This window comes from Colletotrichum truncatum, assembly GCF_014235925.2.
Source record: "Colletotrichum truncatum strain CMES1059 chromosome Unknown Contig_0003, whole genome shotgun sequence".
Lineage (NCBI taxonomy): Eukaryota > Fungi > Ascomycota > Sordariomycetes > Glomerellales > Glomerellaceae > Colletotrichum > Colletotrichum truncatum.
The window spans coordinates 2,150,438-2,166,154 of NW_027222400.1; the positions used below are offsets into that span (position 1 = coordinate 2,150,438).

At 53.1% G+C, this 15,717-nt stretch overlaps 6 protein-coding genes across 6 annotated transcripts; 2 read left to right on the forward strand and 4 right to left on the reverse strand.

The window, feature by feature from the left end:
* Positions 1-1,292: 1,292 nt before the first annotated feature.
* On the forward strand, positions 1,293-4,087 carry CTRU02_205477 (glycosyl hydrolase; the record flags this gene model as incomplete). Its single annotated transcript, XM_036722775.2, has 9 exons — positions 1,293-1,429; positions 1,717-1,818; positions 1,872-2,089; positions 2,143-2,653; positions 2,718-3,085; positions 3,152-3,175; positions 3,232-3,474; positions 3,518-3,730; positions 3,819-4,087. 9 exons carry the CDS (start codon positions 1,293-1,295, stop codon positions 4,085-4,087), a joined length of 2,085 nt encoding a protein of 694 aa, XP_036585672.2.
* A 426-nt stretch (positions 4,088-4,513) lies between these two features.
* CTRU02_205478 (bromodomain associated protein) lies at positions 4,514-5,383 on the reverse strand (the record flags this gene model as incomplete). Its single annotated transcript, XM_036722776.1, has 2 exons — positions 4,514-4,785; positions 4,876-5,383. 2 exons carry the CDS (start codon positions 5,381-5,383, stop codon positions 4,514-4,516), a joined length of 780 nt encoding a protein of 259 aa, XP_036585673.1.
* A 680-nt stretch (positions 5,384-6,063) lies between these two features.
* On the reverse strand, positions 6,064-8,427 carry CTRU02_205479 (oligopeptidase family protein; the record flags this gene model as incomplete). The annotated part of the gene is made up of 4 exons (XM_070204561.1): positions 6,064-6,539; positions 6,593-7,956; positions 8,013-8,215; positions 8,323-8,427. 4 exons carry the CDS (start codon positions 8,425-8,427, stop codon positions 6,064-6,066), a joined length of 2,148 nt encoding a protein of 715 aa, XP_070061665.1.
* Positions 8,428-9,668: 1,241 nt separating this feature from the next.
* On the reverse strand, positions 9,669-10,260 carry CTRU02_205480 (chromatin modification-like protein eaf6; the record flags this gene model as incomplete). The annotated part of the gene is made up of 2 exons (XM_036722778.1): positions 9,669-9,884; positions 9,940-10,260. 2 exons carry the CDS (start codon positions 10,258-10,260, stop codon positions 9,669-9,671), a joined length of 537 nt encoding a protein of 178 aa, XP_036585675.1.
* Positions 10,261-11,995: 1,735 nt separating this feature from the next.
* CTRU02_205481 (uncharacterized protein) lies at positions 11,996-12,688 on the forward strand (the record flags this gene model as incomplete). The annotated part of the gene is made up of 1 exon (XM_036722779.1): positions 11,996-12,688. The coding sequence occupies one exon, from the start codon at positions 11,996-11,998 to the stop codon at positions 12,686-12,688; it is 693 nt and encodes a 230-aa protein (XP_036585676.1).
* Positions 12,689-13,289: 601 nt separating this feature from the next.
* On the reverse strand, positions 13,290-15,213 carry CTRU02_205482 (alpha-amylase; the record flags this gene model as incomplete). The annotated part of the gene is made up of 2 exons (XM_036722780.1): positions 13,290-14,796; positions 14,930-15,213. The coding sequence occupies 2 exons, from the start codon at positions 15,211-15,213 to the stop codon at positions 13,290-13,292; spliced, it is 1,791 nt and encodes a 596-aa protein (XP_036585677.1).
* Between the last annotated feature and the right edge of the window lie 504 nt (positions 15,214-15,717).

Here is a 15,717-nt window from a genome sequence, read left to right on the forward strand (position 1 = left end):
GGGCCTCGACAGAGGTTGGTCGTAGACAGGCTCTGCCAACCTCCCCGCGAAGCTCTGCTGGGTGACTCTCTTGGTTGGCTGGTCGGTCTTTGATGCCCGTTGGAAAAATGTCTCTGTCTTACACCAACCGCCCTCTCAGGAATCTCCCGGGCATAACCTGAAAATTTCGGGTGAGACAGCAGCAGCTTTCATTTTTCCCGTTACCCACTGCCATTTTCTTCCCTCTTTCCCTCCGCTCAGGTAGTTACTCCAACCTCAACCCCAACCCCAATGTCTCGGATACAGAAGGAGCTTGGGCACACACTGAGCAGAAAGCGGATGAGAATGCCCAGACTTCATGATGTCAGCAGCCGTCATTCAGCCCTAAACCAACTGCGTAATAGGATGGTAATTAAGAACCCCCGCCCGATAGATCTTACGACTCAGGTGAGAGAGAAGAACTGCTGTGGGTGCCCGGAAGAGAACTTCCAAAAGATCCACGTGAAGAACAAAACAACAAGCAACGCATAGTAGTAAGTAGGCGAACGGCGAACGGCGAACGGCCGGCACGGGCAACGGATATTGGCGTCGGTGCGAGCTTACGGTCCTGTCTTGGCTTGGGCAGGGTAGCTGTGTACCTGGCCCAGCTTAGGCTGCAGATCTGACAGCTCACCATTCGACAGAGCTTCCCCGAGTGGGTATCCAGCGGCTTCTGGATGGTCCTGCAACCCGGCTTACAGCGTCATCAGTTCGACATCATCATGGGGTCTGTTTGTCATTTTTCACCCCGGTTTCTTGGGGATAATCAGTCAATCAGCGCCGCTTAGTAGCTCTTGCAAATATTGCTTATTGGTCGAGGATCAGTGAAGACAGCTCTGGAGCCCCCGGCGCAGGCATCATTCGTTGGCTGCTGAATCAAGATCGACGTCTTAGTAGATGTCTATCCTCGATTACGATCGTGACCAAGCCGCCCGCTCGGATTGGTCTCTTTGACGCATGCTCCTACTCAGCACCCACGACAGCTGCATATTGTAGACTTCTCCGACTTTCTGTAATCGCCGGAGTTTACCCTGGACCCAGAACTGAAGCTTAACTTCATGCGTTCTGGCACATTTCATGCTAACGCATCCGCCCTTGCAAACAGTTCGTAGACATAAACAGCAAAGCATACTGGATAACTGATCCATCTGCCCATTTTATCAGTACTTGTTCTTATTTCATGCTCTTTTGCGGCAGCTAAACAAGATCCGCAAGCCTCTGTTTGAGAATCCGTCTGCATCATCATCCCGACCCGCACCCTGATACCCGACGTCATGGCTCAGCAATGTTCAACAAGACATTCGGCTGGCAGCCACGCCGGCTACCTGCCCATTGAGGACTATGGAATGATCGGCAACATGCATACATGTGCTCTCATCGGTATGAACGGCTCGGTCGACTTTATGTGCTGGTACGGGATAAATCTCGCTTTTTGTCTTGATGCCTGGCGGTAGACTTACACAGTTCTACCTGATCACTTGGTGTCATCAAAACGTGACGTGCCAGCTAACAATAAACTGTGATGCATGGGGCCGGCGTAGAAGCTAGACGCCGACTATTCTCCCGGGATACAGCTGTTTAAGTGAGCAGAGGTATCGAGGAAACACCCGAGTTACTTTAGAAACTGGCATTACCACGACATTGGATTCACTTAATAAAGACAATGTGAGAAGGAATCTCTAACAAATTGTTCCCCAGGCCGGACTTTGATTCCCCCAGTGTCTTCTGTCGCCTTCTGGATAAGGATAAAGGAGGGTTTTTCAGCATCTGCCCTCCTGCGTCCAAGCAGTGTACTACCAAGTGAGAAATTTCCTTCTTGTGCGTAATGCTTCGCTTTATTGACCACCGTCAAGACAGCAATATCTGCCTTCGTCCAATATATTGCAAACGCGATACATCCATGACGACGGCGTCGTCGACGTCGTGGACTTCTTTCCACGGCCCAAAACGGCCACAGTCTTGTCCAAGGGCAGCCGCCAAAGCGCATTTCGCGAGACCACCAAAATCCAGGAAGAGCTCAAGAAATGGCTCGTCCGTCGTGTCGAGTGCATTCGTGGCCGCTTAGAGATGGGTGAGCATCCTCTCCCGTAATCCATCTCACTCACTCGCTCACGGGCCTCTTAGACATTGAACTGTTCCCTGCCTTCCAATACGCAACTGAGTCCCACATCACCACTATCCTCGAAGAAACTCACACTGCAAAGAGCCCGAGTAAAACAGCCGTTTTTCACAGCGAGCACTACAAGCTCCAGCTAGATGTCACTGTGGACGTCACAGATGTCGAATCCGTTGCTCCACCTTCAGTCACCTTCAAAAAGGAGAAGCGTGATGGCTTGCTGGGTGAGGGCGTAGTCGCGCACATTGAAATCGAAGAAGGCCAGGCCATATCTTTCGTCCTCCGCAACGACATTCCCAACCATGTCACCGAGAACATTACCACTGCGGTTCTGGACACGCAGCAGCACGATACTCAGTCTTTCTGGTACAATTGGATCTCCAAATGCAAGTACAAGGGCCGTTGGCGCGAAGTGGTTAACCGCAGCTTGATGTTGTTGAAGATGATGACATATGAGCCAACGGGTGCCATTATTGCTGCCCCAACATTCTCAATTCCCGAAGACATTGGGGGTGTCCGGTAAGTCATCTTCCTAAACACACTTTATCCAAAAACAACCAAACTATTACTTACAGTAAAGTAGAAATTGGGACTACCGCTTCTCTTGGGTCCGCGACTCTAGCTTCACAATCTACATCCTACTCCGCCTTGGCTTCTCTGCCGAGGCGGACGCATACATGGATTTTATTAGTGAACGATTCATCAAGTCCCGCGGCCCGGATGGCGAGCTGCCCATCATGTTCACCATTCGCGGCGATACCGATATTCCGGAGGTCGAGCTTAGCCATCTCGAGGGCTACAGGGGCAGCAGTCCCGTCAGAATCGGCAACGGAGCCGCTTTCCATCAACAATTTGACATTTACGGCGAGCTTATGGATGGTATCTACTTGTACAACAAGTACGGAAAGCCCATTAGCTGGGACCAATGGTGTTCCGTTCGAGAAATGCTAGGTAGGTGATCCCTTGCTATCTGATCCCGTATCTGCTGAGCCAAGTCACGCTGACACCTTGAACTAGATTACGTCCTTACGATCACAGACAGTAAGATCTCCATCCCTAAATCAACTCACGACCGACATCTGCTGACACCAAAGAAGAGCCCGATATGTCCATCTGGGAGGTCCGCAATCACAAGCAAAACTTCACATACTCCAAGGTCATGCTTTGGGTAGCCTTCGACCGCGGCCTCCGCCTTGCAGAGAAACGCAACTTCCCCTGCCCAAACCGCGCCAAGTGGCTCGAGGCCCGTGATAACCTCATGGAGGAGATTATGGAGAAAGGTTCGTTCGCCTCTCTTCCTTCCGACCGACTCTCTCTCTCTCTCTCTCTCTTTTCGCCCTTCGAGCTAGGTTGATGGAATAGCTGACAATGTTTGATCCGCAGGCTACAACAAGGAGATGAAGTGCTTCGTCCAGAGCTATGAGAACAACACGATGCTGGATTCGTCGATCCTAATCGCCCCTCTCGTCTTCTTCATCGCGCCCAACGACCCGCGTTTCCTCAACACCATGGACCGCATCCTCCTGCCCCCCGAGAAGGGCGGCCTGACCAGCACCGGTCTCGTCTATCGCTACGACACCGAACTTTCAGAGGATGGTGAGTTATATTACCCCCCTTCATCTCTTTCTAAACCCCCCCGTCCCTCACTTTGCGCGGCCCCGCTCACACTCAAGTCACCTCCCAGGCGTCGGCGGAAGAGAGGGCGCTTTTAGCATGTGCACATTCTGGCTCGTCGAGGCGATGACGCGCGCATCCGTCTACGAGCCAAAGTACCTCGTCCGGGCCGTCAACCTCTTCGAGAACATGCTCAGCTTCTCCAACCACCTCACCATGTTCTCCGAGGAAATCGCCCGCAGCGGCGAGCAGCTCGGCAACACGCCGCAGGCATTCAGCCACCTGGCCTTGATCAGCGCCGCTTTCAACCTCGACCGCGCCACCGAGTTCAAGCGCTGAGACGAGTCTCCAGGTTTACCGATGGGGGCAATATCACCAAGAGCACGTTTCTTGTAGACGACCCTGTCAGATTCTGCATGGATTCATGAATTGCAATGAGTTAGCATAGCTAGTGTCTTACGCCTCCGCCCATAACCTCGGATAGGCCGTCCAAGATGAATGTATAATGCGTCCCAGGATCGTCCAGTAACCCAGGGCAACTCTCCTCAAAGACGATGCTTTTGTGATGTCTCCTGTCCAAAATAAATGATAAGGGGGAAATAAAAATATAGAGGATTCACACCCTTCCGATAACGCCGCGCTATGCCCGTGTAATCACACCGCCCTCGACCTCTTCCTCGGCCTAGTCGTCTCAACTGGAGCCTGAACGCCGCTGGCCCCGTTGAGCCGGCGGGACCGCGATCGGGTAGGCCGTAGACGCGTCTCCTATGACAAGTCCATGCTGTCCCGGTCGTCCCCCAACCTGTCGCCAACAGAGCTCAACCCTGAGCTCGGCGGTCTTGATTCTTCCTTGATTTGTGGCGATGTCGCTGAAAAAGCGCCCGCTGCTGAGGGCCCACGCATTTTGGCACGCCAAGTGTGGATGCTGGGCAGGTCGCCTCCCTCTACCTGAACCTCGCCTACATCATTGCCCTTGCCCAGTATCGTGCCGTGATACTTGGAGTCCTCTCCGGTCTTGCTGTGCTTCTTCTTCAGAACTATGTCTAAATGTCAGCTTTCTGTTCGTCTCACTCGTCTGCAAAACACCTCGTGTGGTGATCACAATAAATCAGGGGGGGAGAACGTACCGTTCAGATAGTCACCAAGCTCAAGTTCCCCGTCTCCAACCGCTGCCTCACGAATAGCTTTGTTTCTCGGCCCGGCAAACCACTTGACAAACTCCTCAACACCTCGGATGTCTTCTACACGTTCCCTCTCGGCCACCGTAGCAACCGCATTCGCCATCGCCAGGTCGCCGCCACTTTCGGCCGCCGCGGTGCCGCATTCATCCATTATGTCATCTAGAATCTCTCCCAGTATCGAACCCCTTCCCTCCGCGCTCACGTCGTCGGGCGGCACAGCCCCCAGCTCCTGCAGTGCCATGCGCACATCCACGATACCTGGCACGTCGCCCTCTGGGTTGTTGTCCGCGGCGTGGCGCGCCGTCGCCTGGCACAGAGCGAACATGTACCGTGCAGCCAGCTCTGTTACAGCGTCGAGGACGACGGGGCGCGCAGCGTGGTAGCCCGTCGCGCGGAGGATCTGGAGGACCGCGGGGCGGAGAAGAGCGTGGAAGAGGAGCGGCGGGGGTGTCATTTTTGGTTTGTTTTCTTTAGTCCGTTATGTGATTATCGGATATTTCGAGACTCTGGGTGCGAAAAATGGCCTTCTATCTTCCCTCGGCGTGACAGAGGAGGAGTGAGGGTCTAGAGGCAATCGCGAATGCTGTGGCAGGGCGAGTCGGTGCGATTCCGTCCGTCACCATCGATTCTGAAGCTGCGTTGGAGAGCTTCGCATGATGCTGCGGCGCGCAGATTTTGAGTCGCAAGAGCTACGGTACGAAGCCGCCGCAGTTTCCGGTCGTTTGTTCGCGTTAATATTGCGTAGTCGAGGGATTGTTCGTCCAAGCCGTCGAGACCAAGCAGGTGCGTGTTGCGAAATTTCAGCCTTGTTGGAAGGAGCTCGGACCAGCGAACCACAGCAGGAAGCTCCTGCAAAATGGCAGGTCCGGCCACTGGAGGGTGGTGATTGACAGTGTGGGTACTGTATTTACACAGGTGGCTCTCGTTAAATGATAAAAGTTATAAGTCACTGATGAGATGGCCCTTTTCGAAACTTTGTTATTGATGCAACTTTTACGAATCGTGTCCACTGGGTAATTCATTTCGACCAAAACCCACCCTTTGTTTGACGAACACTGGTTATCCACCAAAGCTGTCCAAGCAGCTCAGTCATTAGGCCCACCATCAGGTGCAACAGTTTGTGCCATCCTACTTTTACCTCACGGCCAAGTCCTCAGACTTGTCAATACCCGTGTACTTATTAATCCAGCCCAAAACTTCTCTGTGCCAAACCAGTGAGTTCTCTGGTTTCAGCACCCACTTGTACCGAGTTAGCTTGCGGAATAGGCATTGAAAGATGGTGGCACTTACGTGGTTCTCGTCGGGGAACATCAACAGACGGCTGGGCACATTCCGGGCCTGCAGCACGTTGAACATGGCCAGGCCCTCTGAGATGGGCAGTCGGTAGTCAAGCTCGTTATGGATGACCAACATTGGGGTTGCCCACTGGTCGAGGTGATGAGCGGGATCCCATTTCTCGTAGCCCTCCCGGTTCTCCCAAAGCGGCCCTCCAAAGTCATGGAGAGGGAAGAACAACTCTTCGGTAGACCACTGGTTGAGAGTCGAGAATACACCGTCATGGCACACCAGCGCCTTGAACTTCCTTCCGAGCTCGTGACCCTGGATCCAGTCTGCTGGTAGTTAGCACAGTCAACCGATATTTAAGGGACCGATGGCGACTTACTGATCATGTAACCTCCGTAGGAAGCGCCCAAAGCAACGGCATTATTGACGTCAATGTACGAGATATTCTTCTCAATATGGTCAAAGCACTTGACCAAGTCGACATATGGCCGGCCACCCCACTCGTTCTGGATGTTGTCGGTGTGCTGCTGTCCGTAGCCGGTGCTTCCTGTCGGGTTAGGCATGACCGCAACGTAGCCTTGCTCAGCGAAGATGGCGGGGTTCCATCGAGTGCTCCAGCTGTCCAGCCACGCAGCCTGTGGTCCTCCGTGGATAAGGAATGCAAGCGGGTACTTCTTGTTCTCATCAAAGTTGGAGGGCTTGACCACCAGGGCATGCACATCATAGCCCTCAGCTCCTTTGTACCAGAACTCATCGCACTGTGCCTTGGACAGGCCAAACGACTTGCCATGCTTGGAGCTCGACGAAACCAGATCGGCCTTCTTGCTGGCCGGATCCAGGACAGAGTAGGCAGAGTTCTCGACTCTGGACGATGTGCTGATGAAGAGCTTGTCGCCGTCATCGCCCAGCAGCTTCGCCTCGACGACTGACCCCTCCTCATAGATAGCGACAGGCAGGTCCTTCGCTTGGTGCGGTACCGCGGGCAGCTTCCAGAGCTTCGCGCGGCCGTGTTCCTCCGCAGAAACGTAGAGTTCTGAGTCGTCCTTGCTCCAAGTGATCCACTCAGGTCGTGCGTCCCATCCGCCAACACCATCTTCCGTCTCGTAGAACTCCTGCACGCTCGCCAAGTCGAAAATGTCTGGAATAAGCAATAGTCTCGGCTTGTCCGTCTCATACTGGTCGCTCTTCATTCTCGTGAACGCAACCTGTTTGCCATCCCTAGAGAATACCGGTGAGGCAGAGTAGCCGCGAAGCTTACTCGTCTTGACGATCTGGGGCACAGGCGGCTTGTCCTCGGTGAAGGATTTTAAAGGAATGAAGTAAAGATCCGTCTTCGTGTATATCGCAGGGGAGATCTCTGGGTCCCGAGCAACAAAGACGAGTCCATTCTTGCTGATATCAAAGTCACCCGTGCCACCGAAAGGAGGGACGGGGGACTGCAGCTTTGAGCCATCAAGGGCATTGACCAGACCAGGGTCTTCAAGCTTGTATGAGTGGCCATCCTTCTTAAGAAGTCCGTACCAGATGGAGTTGTGATTCTCGCTTCCCCAAGTATCCCAGTGCCTGGCAAATAAGCTTGAGTAAACCTTTCCGGTCGTGTATGACTTCTTCTCGGCCGACGGGTGGTACATGGCGCCTGAGGGGGTTGTCAGGACGCTCAATGCGATTGCGACCTTGTCGTCGGATAGTCGCTTTGCCTTTAAGCTTGAAAGGCTTCCTTCGAAGTGGCGGATCTCCTTGACTCTGGTAAGAAACAGTGTCAGCACGGATCCGACAAGTACACGGGATAGAACACCTACACGGACGGCTCGGTAGCGTTTCCAAGGACAAGGCTGGTCGTTCCCTTCTCACCACTCCTCAAGAGCAGAATCTCGTTGTCCGAAAGCCATGTCGCATCACTATAAGCCTGATCTTCGTATAGGACAGTGGAGTGGCCGGTCTCAACCTCAAGAACACGAGTCTGGGATGACTTGCTGTGGGAGTCGAACGAGTATGTCGAGACCTAACAAGGCGTCAATTCGTGCTCCAGAGATTACGTTGGCGAAGTGTTTTATGCCTGAAAAGAGCCTCGATGGCGGCCACGGAGCTCGAATCGCCAGAACAACTTACAGTGTACAGCACTTTGGTGCCGGCCGGGTTGGGAATGCCGGGGGACCTACGCGGGGCCGAGAGGAGAACCTCCGGGGTGAACTTGGAAGCTTGTATCGTCATCATGAGGAAGTGAGGGAAGATGTAGCACCGGGAGAATTGCAAAGTTCACTAGGTAAAGGGAGACAGTAGCAGAGGATTTCAAGGTGCGAGAAGTGCTATAGATGTATGCTGATTGATCTATGTTCTCTCAGCGGCGTATGACAATGGGGGACCTGGCATGGAGCTCGGTTGAAGAGCCCCGCACTAGCTACAAACCAGGCTAGCGACGGCTGTTAGAGAGGCCAACAAGGTTCACGCCCCATGCTCACGCGCTGCGTCAGGCTCAGGGCACCCCTCAACCCCTCACTATAGTGCATCCCTACGACCTCGAGACCTCTTAGAATTAAAAGAATTGAAGAGCAATGTGTTAAGCAGACGGTAAGAGATCTCGAATAACTGGTGGTTAACGATGGATTATGTGGAGGCCCGGAATTATTAAACAGACGATTGATGTCTGATGCTAGCAAGACACTGTAGTGCAGCGCACCAGATTATGCAGATAGTGGAAGCTGAACGTGTCTTGTCTTGATCGAAGTTGGAGGTATCTGTCTACCTGTCTCGTCTTCACCAATTATGCCTAGTATTCCTGGAACCAATAGCCCCGCGCCGTCAGCCAAGAAAGGCAGTTCAAACGCTGATTCAACGCGTGCTCGTATAGAGCAGCTTCATTCGGTTGGAAGCAATGCCGAGCCGAGTCATGGGTTGGGTTCCCAACGCGATTACAGTGGCCTGACAGACTGTTTAAGAGACTCAAAAGTCCGTCCCCACCAGGAACTTTTGCCGCCTCTCGACGCAGAAGTGCCCTTCACTAACGCTAGCCCTCGGCCAATTGGACAATTATGGCAACATCCAGTTGCACCCGCGTTGTTGAGAATTTCCTTGTCCCTGTTAACAAGGAACAACTGATCCGGAGGTTCTGCAAGTGATCCTCTTAAATAAGAATTCTAATTTTTCAAAAAGGTTTTAGGGTATCATAATCCGGAACTCCTTAGCTGTCATGGGGCCGCGCAGACGCTTGTTGCTGTCGCCCTTGACCTGGACCGCTGTTGCATGTGCCATCAACCTTGGTCAACTGTCGACAGCAGTTGAAGGTGAAATCGCAACCCCGATCAAGAGCAGCTGGCTGCCTCGATGTCGAAACACCTAGTGTGGTTTGGTCGTCCCTTCAAGACGTATCTCTCGAAATCCCATAACACTAAAACGCAAATATCGTGAAAAGGGCGCGGAAAATGCGCCGAAACAAACCTTCGTCCGTGATCTAGCTCTCACTTCCGGCCAGCACCAAAGTTGATGCGCTTCTTGTTCGGGGCCTGGGAATCGTGGTCGCTATCTTCTTCATTCTGCTTCTTATTCTTCTTCCCAGACTTGGATGCGGTCGCAGACGTCGGTGTAGCATGGTTCGATCCAGAGCCGTCCTTGAAAGATGTGGACATGGGCGTTGGGGCGTGCGAAGCTGGTGTAGAGCCCGGCGTGGTAGCCTCCTAGAGTTCCCGTTAGAGCAATTCCTAGGGACGAAGTGATCCGGGACAAACTTACACTGCCAGGGCGATATGAGATGGACGAACGCGAGAAGACACGATTCTGCTCCGTAGCGCCAGCCTTTCGTCGCTGCGCAGCCGCGCCTGTGCCCTTGATATAGTTGTCGAACCCGGCAATGATGTTACCGTTCGGCGTACTGTCAAGGTATGCTGTCTCCTTCTGCTCGATATCGGATTCGATGGTTGCCAGGCGTCTCGCGATGGCGGCCCGCTTGTCGAGCATGGCCCTTAACCGAGCTTGCTCCTCCCTGTACATCTGCATTGTCGGGGCTGGTTGCTGCGCGTTGGCGGCGGTAGAATTTGATTGGTTTTCGCCCATGACTGCAAGATGTGGCTACACTGACCGCTTCAGCTGATTACACAGATTTGCGATCGTGTGAATCGGAGATGGAACCGATGATGAGTGGTCGATAAGGGTTGGGTGAATTGTTGCTGGTCGCGACGGAAATGCTTTGCTTGACTTGTCGCGTCGGAGCTTCGAGCGGCGCTGGAGCCGACGGCCTGGTATGGCGCAGCTGAGGCCGTTGGGGTGGGCTGCGGCTCATTGGCTAATGCCGACAAGGCGCCAAGGCCTGTGGTCCCCTAAAAGGAAGAAGTGCTTACCTAACTAAACTCAGTTGAGTGACAAACGTGGTGGCTCTGTTGAGGCTTTGAACAGGTCCAGTGGGGGGGCAGTTCGGACTTCCTCAAATCCTTCGACAGGCACCTGTTTGTCTCACTCAGCAGTAGTCCGAATTCTAACAATTCTGCTGGGTTGTCACAATTGCTTCGCGCTCTTCTGACAATTGCGATCCTTACTATCCCCACTGAGTCTTTGTCATGCTCGTCCAAAATTAACAATGCCCCTAGTCTTGCTAAATCCGACTCTAACTCAAAGCCTGGGATCCAGTGCCCCAAAGGGCTTCCCCCCAGTCTCAAAGCTGGGCACTTGCCTGGTGGTCCATCTCAACACGCATGAACCGTGACAGATCATCATCTCTGGGCACTTTTTATCTGCAACGTCAACCGAGCCCGCTTACCACGGACTTGCAAGACATGCTCCCCCTGACTCGTTAGGCAGAGAAAGGATGACAGCCCATCACGTCAAGGAAAATTCAGCCGGATGTTTCAAAATGGCGAGACCATCACGGCAAGGTGCTTCTTGGTCCCGTTGACAGTCCTCGAATACAAACACGGCATAGGGAGGCAAATAAGGGTGTACTGTTGCTCTTCCGGCACCAACGGCACTTGACTGCCCCTCTAAAGTGCACCCCCGGTAACGGGAACTCCGCACCATAAGCCGCAACGCACAGCCAATCGCTGGCGTGTAGCTGCGCTTTTTGACAGAAGAGCGCGGAGGCTTGGCCCCTGTTTCGTTTCACCACGGTCATCTCACCAAGGCCTCACTGACGATCTCTGGTTAACGTTCTTTCCCCCCTTTCTAGGGCATTCCCAGCCGTCATCTCAAAAGGGCAATAGCATGTCGACCACTCAGGGAATTCCGCAGTGCAAGGTCACTCCTTGGTGGGGAAAATAAGGTGTAATTCCACTCGTGTAAGCGCTTGAAGAGAACGGATGGGTATGGAGGATTCAAGACGAGATCAAGGCACCTGGCTCCTGCGGACGCATGACCAGCCTTACTATCGTACCTTGCAGGTAAGCTGGTAGGTTCGGGATATTGAGCCGTCACTAGATGCTGTGTTCAGGGGGCTTGCTCCCAATCGGACTCTCATCCTGGGGTAAAAAAAGACAAACTTCTCACTCCCCCTGCGCCTTCCTCTCGTCACTTCGCTTTGCTCTGGCTGTGCCACTCACTTGAGCCTCCTTCGCTCGCTTCTCGTAACTGTCCTCTCATTGTTTCCTGTCGTTTGCTTCATCCGTGAGAAGTGTACAAAAGCCGATTGTTTCCCGTCCTAAAAAACCTATATCACAACCATTATTACAAACAATCACAGTTAAACGTCGCAGACATCGACAGCCTTCGTCACACTCACACCAATATCATCATCGCCTCCAATCTAGCTTCTACAACATCCACCACCCTTCAACCTCAACTCACAACGACCATTCGCAAAATGCACTTCACAAACCTACTCCCCATGGCCGCCTTTGCTGGCCTGGCTCTGGCCTCGCCGGTGAAGGTCCGCAACGCCAACACAACCCCCGCCCCCAGCGCCGGTTCCCTACTTACAAAGGACGTCATTCTTAAAGTCGCACCCAAATCCGCCTCCTGCGCCGGTGTCACTGACTTCGCGGAGGAATGCGCCACCGCAGACGAGGCCGTCAAGTTCCTCCCGGACGCCCTGGACAAGTACAACATCACCTCGCCCGGCGAGATTGCCGGCGTCCTCAGCCTGATGGCCCTGGAGACGGGCGAGTTCCGCTTCGAGCGCAACCACTTTCCCAAGCCCGGCCGCCCCGGCCAGGGCACCCGCAACCTGCAAATGCCCAAGTACAACCTGATCTACGCCCGCTCCTTCCCGGAACTCAAGGAGAAGGCCGACGATATCGCCGGCTGCACCACTGACGCCAACACGCTGCCCGACGACAAGAAGAACGCCATCCTCGACCTCGTCCTGCCCGACCAGTACTCCTGGGGCTCCGCCGCTTGGTTCTTGGCCACCCAGTGCGACGCAAAGACGCGCGAGGGGCTCAAGGAGGGCACCATCAGGGGCTACACGCTCTACATGGACTGCATCGGCACCGCGCTGGATGATGACCGTGAGAAGTACTGGGTGGCGGCCAAGCAGGCCCTCAACGTTGCCTAAATACGAGGCATGTCTTCACATCCGCTTCTAATTCCTGTATTCAACAACTATCTTATCTTTGCATAATTGGCTGGTCGGCTGGGTCATGAGAAAAACGGCATTTACTTTAGTCAGGCATGATGAGCATTATTTCGTCCTCTTTTTTTCACTGTATTTACACACAACCAGTACATTTCACCTTAGTATAGAATGATGAGCACACTGTTCGCAAATTGGTTTTGTATTGGGTGAAGAAGCAATGCCACAGGGTTTGTCCCATGCATGCATTCCTGCCGACAGGGTGAAATAAAAAAGAGCAAAAAAGTTAGTGGCACACTCGAGGTGAGGCTTCAGTAACGATACATGATGCCTTTGGTGCAAACATCTAGCCCCACCTTCGAGGAAGAATCGAAAAGCCTTCTAATTCCCTCTCATCCATTGAACCGAGCATACGCCCGTTGGTGAGGCGGATGCTGAAATCGAGATATGAGGATGGGTACGGTGATTATACAATAGGAAAATGAGGCGTTAAAGAATATTGGTGACATTTGTTGTTCACAGTGGATAATCGAATTTGACGTTCACGAAAGTTGGAATGTTGTTTACAAGTGTTTGCTGTTGTTTAGTGTCGTAGTTTGTGTCGAAGTCTGTGCCTTTCGCTGTGTTTGTCGCTGTGCTTCTTCTTATCCACAGTCACGGGCAGCGTGCAGTTCGTCGCAGTCGTGTCGTTAGTAGAGCTGTCAGTCGAGTTAAGGCATTGCGGCGGGGACGCCAAGCAGGATGAAGTCATGTTATTAAAACGTCCTATCAAAGCTAAGTTAAAAACAGTACTCTCAAAAGCGATGCTCGTCGTTGCCGAGGGAGGAGGGTTGCTGTGACGGGCACGAGAGGGAGGACGGGGAGGAGGAGGCTTGCCTATCCCACCAGGACAAATACCCGTGCCCATGACCCGCTCAGCTGGGACGAACACAAGCGGTCCCCCGCTTCCGCTCTCAGCCCTGAGCACGCCGCTTGAATCCGTCACGAATGGCCGGCACTTGGTGATCTCCATAATCAGCTTGCAAGGACGGAACCCGGTCTCCTCCTGTCCGAGGGCCACTCCAAATGTACGATTGCCACCGACATTGGAGTAGACACTGACAACCTGCGAGCCGTCGAAACCCTTCCGCATGGCGATGATGTGGTCGTCCGTGTAGATTGGCAGCGCCTTATAGAAGACATATCCACGATCCTGTGCTATCATGGCCGAGCGCAGGCCAATCAGCTTCTGGATCCAGCGGTACAGCTCCGACTCGGTGTTGTACCCTGACAGCCACAACGCCTCACGGTTCAAAGGGGTACCACCACCGGTGTAGCCCTGCTCCAGCCCCTGGTAGATGATGGGAATACCATCCATGAGGAGGGTGAACGTCAACGCGTTCTTGAGCAGAGTCTTGTCGGAGGTGTGGCTGAGGAAGCGTGGTTGATCATGGCTCTCAAGGAAACCACCCCAAAGTGTCAGGTCACGCGCAGTAGAAGCAAGAGTCTTGACGCCGTTCGCCAGGTTCCAGATGCTTCCGGTTGTGGATTGGAAGGCTTGTGTGACCCAGTAGTACACGGGCAAGTTCATCACTCCGCTCATGAAGTCCTGGTACGGTACAACGTAGGCTGGGTCTCCATGGAAAACCTCGCCAATGGCGAAGACACCGGCGGAAGCTTCAAAACCTGGCCAAAATGATTTCTCGACATGCTTGGCGCTGTCCAGCCTCAGTCCATCGAAACCATACCTGCGAACCATGCGGTGAATCCACGCGTTGAAAACCTTGCGAATGTGGGGGTCCTCGGTGCGAAGATCCGGCAAGGAAGCTTCGTTGGAGCCCTGCCAGCATCTCTCAACCGTGTCTTGGTCATCATAGTTGATCCAGCAAGGCGGGACGTGGTAAGCGGAAGCGTTGTGGAAGGGGCGGTAAATGGAGTAGTCCGTCGTGTTAGGGGGACCAAACCAGCCCATGTGGTTCGTGACGACGTCGGCCATCAGATACATTCCACGAGCATGCAAAGCGTCAGACAAATCCTTGAGGTCGTCGGGTGTGCCGAAGGAAGGGTTGACTTGATAAATGTCCTGCGCCCAGTAGCCATGATACGACTCGCTGTTCCATGTTAGCTCCACCTCATGATCGTAGTTGTCTTTTTGCCCTTTCCATCTTGAGGAATTCCCCGTTTTACACATGAGATCTTCTCCCAATTACATGATGTAGGTTGCAGTCGAGATGTAAAACTTACCCGTCCATAGAACTGCCCTGAATATTTTTGACAAAGGGCGAGATCCATACGGCTGTTGCACCAAGACCCTGGATGTAGTCCAGCTTATCAATGATACCCCTCCACGTACCGCCGCAGTATTTTTGCACATGAGTCTGGCACAAATACGTCGTCGATCCATCATTCCGAGCAAACCTGTCCGTCATGACCTGGTAAATCGTCTGAGTCCGCCATTCCGCAGGGGTCAAGGCTAAAACACCGGTGCTAAGAGTTGCCGCCAAGGCTGATGCCGAGAGGAACTTCATAGTTGTCGACGTCGCGGCGTTTCCGCTTCGCTAAGAGAGTGGCTGATAAAAGAATATAGAAAGAGTGACTTCAAACAAGAGAGAGCAAAAAAAAGAACAAACAACAAAGAACAAGAAAAGAGTGTGTACAGAAACGTCGTCTCGTGAAAAGATCGTTGGTATCGTGGCGTCGTAGAACGTTGACTTATATTGTGCTTTCTGCCTTGCCCATGACGGAGTAACCCGAACCCCGATAGACTTTGACAGCCGTTAATCTTTGAAATTACCGATTAAGGAGTCCTTTCCATAATTGTCGTTTCTCGACGTCCCGACTGTTCCTGCAGATAGCCAAGCAAGGATCCCCGGTGCGGGCAGGTAGTTCACTGGGCTATTTTGTCTGCTGTCCGTTGGTGACCGGGGAGTTAAGAGCGTGGCGCCAAAGTATATGAGATGAAGTTGTGCACTTTGGGTTAAGTTGGAGGCACCAAGATGGAGTTTTTGACGGACAGAAACACCAAATGCGAG